At 39.2% G+C, this 7,325-nt stretch overlaps 1 protein-coding gene across 1 annotated transcript; it reads left to right on the plus strand.

Moving 5' to 3' along the window:
* On the plus strand, positions 1-7,325 carry wu:fb74b10 (uncharacterized). The gene is made up of 3 exons (XM_056248778.1): positions 1-369; positions 3,360-3,529; positions 6,721-7,325. Exons 1-3 carry the CDS (start codon positions 213-215, stop codon positions 7,210-7,212), a joined length of 819 nt encoding a protein of 272 aa, XP_056104753.1. The 5' UTR covers positions 1-212; the 3' UTR covers positions 7,213-7,325.

The following is a 7,325-nucleotide window of genomic DNA, read 5'->3' on the forward strand; positions in this document are numbered from 1 at the left end:
GTGTAGTAGGTGGCAGTATGTACGATTCACGAGCGTTTGTGCGCCGCCATTACACTCACAGGAGATTTCCAGTCTTCCGATCCATTAAACTGAGTCGCCATGGTTTGTTTACGCGTCCATAGATTTGCGCGATTATGTTAATGAGGCGAGCGACTGAACTCTGACTAGCGACAAACACTGGGACTTTACCAGATTATCCCACACTCGCTGGGATGGCTGTGAAATCGTGGACTCGCCAGGCGGAGGAGACGTTAATCGAGCTGTGGCAGGAGTCTGGATGTCTGTACGATATATCTGACGCCGATTATCACAATCGGGAAGAGAAGGACCGACGATGGAAAGAGGTCGCCGATGCGCTTCAGATGCCCGGTGAGTTTTTACCTCAGTATGTGTGTGTGTGTGTGTGTGTGTGCAGAGAGAGAGAGATCGCTAGAGTAAACATTGATTTAACGTACGTTAGAGACATTAACTATGCTACTACTGTTGTAGTGTTTTAACCTTGCACGAACTTGCATCTGGAGATTTCATCCTCGTTTAAACCTGGTTTTTACCTACTGTATTTTATTAGCTTATTTCTGCCATAAAAGATTCACCCTAGAATTGTTTGTTTTTAAATGCACTATGAAATGCGCTACGGTTGCTACAAACTAGCTGCTTTTAAAGTGATAGTTCACCCAAAAATGAAAATTGACATTATTTACTCTCCCTCATGTTGTTCCAAACCTGAATGAGTTTCTTTTGTTAAACACAAACGTAGATATTTTGAAGAATGTTGCTAACCAGACAGTTGATCATGGGCTCCATTGACTTTCATAGGAGGAAAAAAATACTATGGAAGTCAATGGTGCCTCACTGTTTAATGACATTCTTCAAAATATCTTATTTTGTGTTCAGAAGAAGAAAGAAACCCATACAGGTTTGAAACAACTTGAGGGACAATTTAATTTTTTGGGTGAACTATCTCTTTGAGTCAAGTTAATAAACAAAATTGTACAATATTATAGAACAGCCTATTTAAAATTCCCCATATTAACGAATGGGAAATGAACATTTGCCAGTGTTGTAAAGCCAACCTTGGTTGCCTGGCTGGAATGACATTTTAATCATATGGTCTGAATCAATGACGCGTCGACAATTTTAGTCTCCCTGTAGTCGATCATTTCATCCCTAAACTAATCTTTTATCACCAAAATGACATATTTAAACTTTCCTGGAAAAAAATTCTTCATGCCTTAAAATATCTTGAATGTAACTCGACACCCTTGCCTCATTTAGTATACGCAGGTTCTATGAATATGCAAATGAGCCCCGCCTCCACTCACTCACTCAGCTCAGAGATCCACTGGTTGACGATCACATGTTGATCTGATTGGTTACAAGGTTGTTTGAGACGTCAGAAACACCAGCGATTTCAAACCGTGTGTTTGAGACTGTCTTTGGTTCACTGCAGTTTTAAGGAGTAAATACTCAGCAATGCTGTCGACTTATGAATTTACACATGGTTTGTCTTAAAGCATATTAAAAACACCACATACACAACAACATTAAAAGCTGGATTTTCACCACAGGGGGATATTAAACAGTAAAGCACTCTGTTGGCACCTAATGGTGTTACTGGCTAAAATTAAATTCTAGTCCTTTTGAAGTTCAAGGGTCGTGCTCTTTCCTCAATGCAGTTTGCTTTTATTTTTAAATGCATCTTTTATCTTACATGCATACACATGCACATATATTCAAAATTCAAGATTATCCCCTGCCTGGCCTGTGACACTGAAATTCACTGGCATTTCCCCAGCATGTCCTCATTAGGGCTTAGGGAAATAAAAAGGTTTTTTTTTTTTTTTTATGTGGTCAAATCAAAATCAATTCTCAAAGGCCACTAATCGTTTTTTTTTTTTTTTATATATATTTATCTATCTATCACCCAATAGCCAGTATTAGTTTTCCTTCACTGTTCATAGGCTTGCATGTTACCGTGAATGCTGTGAGATTTTATGTGTGTTTTATCTTACTGTACGTTCACACCGCCGCCGACTTGAGCGGCAAAGAAGCTCTGGCCGCCCTGTCAAGGACGCTTGCCAAAAAGTACGGGGAAGCTGGTTGACGCTTTGGACGCTCTGACGGAGCAGGGAGAAGTGAAGATGTAATAAACAGAAAAAACAAGCAATACATTGAAGAAACCTTTTTTAATGACAGCCTTTTTATAAGTGTTTTGGTCACATTTGGTAAAAAAAAAAAGAATAATTAGTTATTATTATTATTATTATTTGCATTAGGCTATTATTTGCGGTCAACTCGGTGTCACCGTGAGCAAATGAATTGCATTCCCGCTTAAAACGAGCGTTCGTAAATATTTCAAATAAAAGTTGCGCTCATGCGGTCCGGTCCTATAAACAAACAACGTCATGTCATTAATGATAGGAAACCCAGAAACGGTGATGATTAGCTTCTCCTCCATTTTCTCGGAACTAATGTTTTGGTAAGAACGAAAGTTTACATCGTATGTTTCTCCGGAATCAGCCAGCGCGAAGGACGTCTATATTCCGATTGGTTGCTGGCGTTTTGCCGCTGAACCGCGTCATAACTCATTACCATAAAGTTGAGCTTCTTTCAACTTTCTGATTGACGCTCAAAACGCCCAAAGCGCAACGCCGATGGATTTGACGCTCCTTGCAGCTTCCATTGAAAATGAATGACTTCCGGCCGCTTTGGAAGCTCAAGTCGGCGGCGGTGTGATCGTACAGATAAATAACCTGATCCTGTGTGATCAAGGCGTGCAACTGTTCTGACTCGTCCAATTTTCAGCATCAATTTTTCATCTTACATCAAAATCCTGTCTGTTCATTGTATGCTATGCATTTGAGAAATAGAGTTGGGTTCTGTTTTAATACCTAAAATAAAAAGAGTTTAATATACAGGTTTGTGGCTCTTCATTTCTTTGCATTTATTAACCACTTATGTCAATTTGTGATGGCGGGGTGGTGATGGCGCAGTGGATAAGACACATGCCTTTGGTGTGAGAGACCCGGGTTCGAATCCACTGTGAGACATCAATGTGTCCCTGAGCAAGACACTTAACCCCTAGTTGCTCCAGACAGAGGCGTGCGACCTCTGACATATACAGCCAGTGTAAGTCGCTTTGGATAAAAGCGTCAGCTAAATGAAATGAAATGAAATGAATAAAATTTATGTACACTGTTTTTATAAATATAGGATTTGTATTAAATCTATATTCAATGAGTCGAATCGAATGGAATCGGGAGCTTCCAATCTGAATGGAGACCCAGCTGTGTTCCTCATGTTCAGACGCGGCAGGCCTGTGTTTGCTGTCTCTGACCTCGTGTGTTTCCTTCCCTCAGCGGAGGCGGTGGCGACCCGAGTGGCGTCTCTGAGGACTCAATACGCTCGGCTGAGGAAACCCAAGCCGAGTGGGAGTGAGATCAAGCCCCTCACGCTGAGGCAGCGATGGCTCCTGAGGGCCCTGGACTTCCTGAAGCCACACATCGTTCATCGGCGAAACGAGAACCATGTACGTGTACAAACACACACACACACGCACACACACACACACATATGTAAGGGTTAATGCCCGACGGTGTGTCCATTGTCAGGTTTTAATGGACGACGGCGAGGTGTGAACCGGCCGACGCGCAGCGGAGGATTAAAACCTGACAATGGACACCTCGGAGGGCATTAACCCGCTTATACCATGGTCACTTGCCAAATAAAACATTTTTAAAACATTAGTTTATATTTTAATTAGGTTAAATCTAGTTTTTACAAATAATAACTTGCCTGATGGTTTATTTAGCAACCGGAGATATTTATAGTCCGCTCAGCTTGAACCCTTCAGGTTCAAAAATGCATTTTTTTTTTTTCCATGAAACACAAAGGTAGGCATAGTTATTTTTTTTATTACACATTAAACAATTAATCAAACAACAATAAATTTAAAAAAAAAAAACAATTAGATTTGCGCTTATAGAGGGCAATAATAAATCAGATCAATCGCCGTTTTATTTACATTTTTCTTTCTTCAGCAGCATCCCAGTCGTCAAAGTTGTCATATTCTCCATAAATGTTAAAAGAAATAACGAAGTCGCTCATTGTTGTATTAGTAGGCTATGTAATATCTAACTAACGATAGATGTTTGTTTTGAGAGAGCAAATTGTTAACGGATACTTTGACTGTTGCTATGGTTACTCACAGCTGTTGTAGGCAGCGCATTTATTTATTAATTTCGAATGGTAAACAGTCAGTTTCACCAGAACTACTTTACTAGGTGTCCTCTATCACTTATCACTCACAACGGACACCCTGCAGCCAATCAGAATCGAGTATTCACCCAGACCATGGTATAAATATATATATTTTACATTATACAGTCAAACCAAAAAAATTTCAGACACCAGATATCATTTTTGATATTTTTTCAATAGTGTCACTATAGTTCATTTATGTAAGTGAGGATAGCAAATAAAGTAAACTGTCTCATTATACCCAAATATTCTTCATACAGTGACTACCAGTAACATTTATACAAAATTTGGACCAAATTTAATCAGACACTTTGACCTGAGCGTGTTTTGCTTTAATTGCTAATGCTCTTTACACACAGACTGAACAACATGAAGCTTTTTAAATTTAACATCTGACAGATATTCAACATAATTCATGTGTGAGAGTCTAACAGAAGGACGGACAAAACCAGTGAAATATAAACTGATCTGATAACTCTGATAGTTCTGCTCATATTTTATTACCATCTTCTAAACTATAGCGAATAAACTGTGATAAAGTGAGAAATGTTGGTAGAAAAGGTGTCTGAATACATGTTGGTTTGACTGTATGTCATTACTGACACACTGAAATATTTGCAACTGGAAATATTCAGCCAAAAATGAATTTTGAAACGGTTTTTGAGGGCCGAAATCACTGCTGACGTTTAATTAGCGCTTCTCCGATGGTGTGTGACGACTGTCAGCTGCGCTTACATGGACATCTTTTGTGTTAATCAGAATTAAATGATTCCGTACAACGACATTACTCGCTGCTTAACTACTAGGCCTGCATAATATACATAATGTCACCATTGTTGTGTTTCATATGCTGTTTGTTGATGTCTATGAGTGTATAAATTACACAAAACAAAGTTAACAATGACAGTGTTTTATATATACTCGCATAAATCAACATTCAGCCTCTGAAATACAATAATATTGTTATAAATTATCTTTTTCGCATTTGTTGGGTTTCATATTTTTTAATAATGCTTCAATTCCTCAAGTCATCAATTACATATAAAGCAGACATTTGTCAGTTATTAAACTGACTTGTTGATCTGCTTTATCAAAGCAGAAATGTTCTCCATAAACATCTGCAATTTCTGATAAAGCACCAACTTAAAGAAAGCCAAGGGTCAGAGCCCAACTAAAGCACACACTGATCTCCATAATGGTGACCTCAAACAAAACATTTTCAATAAGACATCAACATCTAAACCTCTGTTAATTCTCAAGATGTGACAGAAATAAAGTCAGTCTGGTTTAGGGCTGCACAATATATCGAAATCATCGCAATATGCATATCGCAATAACTGCGGTCATGAACAAAAGACGAAAATCACTCACTGCTGTTTGCTGAATAACTTTTGTAGCTTTAATACGAATCATGATATATTTAATTCATACAGTGAAAACTATGCAGTGTTTTATTTGTACATTTGATTATTCAGTTTCTGTTGTTAAATAACTCTAATGTAGGATAACCTGAAACCCTAAACACACTGATGTTAAAATAACACGTCTTATGCGACTGTAAAACACTGCAGCAAAAAGAATGTGAAACATGTATATAATTTTAAAGATATTTGAAAGATAATTTAAGTTGATTTTACACACTTTAAGCATTATCGTATCGCATATCGCACTTTTCTTCAATATCGTGCAGCCCTACATGCTTCAAAAAGGGCTAAAAAGTGTCACAATAAGTAATCCGGTAGCTTTGTGTGAGAAACAAATGCAAGTTGGAGCTGAAATAAAATTCAGAAATGGCCATTTTTTTAAAATTTGTTGTGACAGTTTGATGTCACTGAAAATTCGTTGGGTGGAAAATACAAATGGGAAGATTCACCAAAAAAAAAAAAAACCTGAATGTTCAAATAAAGTATTAAAAACTTGAACTTTCAGCTATAGTTTCCAAAGCAGCATTTCTCAGTAAAACACTGTTAACTTCAGAAGCTGTAGGGATGTTTTCTTGTCACAAAAAGAATGTGAGAAACGCATGTAGGATATATCATTTTAAATCGATTGTAAGTTTATTTTACACACTTTAAGCATTATTTAATGAGTTGTCGCACTTTTCTTCAATATCGTGCAGCCCTACATGCTCCAAAAAGGACTAAAAAGTGTCACAATAAGTAATCCGATGGCTTTGTGTGAGAAACAAATGCAGGTTGGAGCTCATTCTCTGCACAATACAATTCAGATATGGCGCATTTTGATTGGTTGTGACAGTTTGATGTAGGATATATCATTTTAAATCGATTGTAAGTTTATTTTACACACTTTAAGCCTTATCGTATTGCATATTGAATATCGCGTTATTTAATGAGATATCGCACTTTTCCTCAATATCAACTACCACAGTACGATATATCGTTGAAGAGATCGACTCGCTCGTCACGCCTGTGCTAAAGCTTTCTTCTGTCCTCCCTGTAGCCGGGTCTGCCGTCCTCTGATAAAGCGGAGGAGTGTGTGGAGGAGTCGGACGAGATGATGCAGGAGACGGATAAAGACATCGACAGCTTCGACTCCATCAGTGTGTGTCTCTCTCCGATGCCCGGCACTCCCGACACCGGGATCCCCGAGGAGACGGCCTCGTACTCGCTGTCCCCCAGGAGCTCGTCCAGCAAGCGGCGGCGCGTCTCCGACTCGGACATCGAGCTGCAGAAGCTGGAGGTGTTGAAGCAGATGTCGGCTAAGGTCCTGGAGAACCCTCCGGCGGACTCGGCCGCGGTGTTCTCGGGTCAGGTGGCGATGGAGTACCGGCTGCTCAGCGACCCCAGCGTGCAGATGCGCGTCAGGAGGAAGATCATGGCCGTCCTCTACGAGGCACAAGATGCAGAGAGACATTACCGCCAGTCCAAGAGACACAACGAGAGGGAACTCAAAACCGAGGAAGACGTCACTTGGATTAATACTAATATATAGATGTTGTAGTGTTGTTGTTGCTTGTTTTCTACGTTGTACTGAACTATTTTTCTTAGTGGAAGTTTTTGAGATAATCTACATGTAAGATAATACAATTATTTAAACTCCTTTCA

The sequence above is a fragment of the Rhinichthys klamathensis genome, unplaced genomic scaffold (assembly GCF_029890125.1).
Source record: "Rhinichthys klamathensis goyatoka isolate OS25496 unplaced genomic scaffold, OSU_Roscu_1.1 h1tg000058l_1, whole genome shotgun sequence".
Taxonomy (NCBI): Eukaryota; Metazoa; Chordata; class Actinopteri; order Cypriniformes; family Leuciscidae; genus Rhinichthys; species Rhinichthys klamathensis.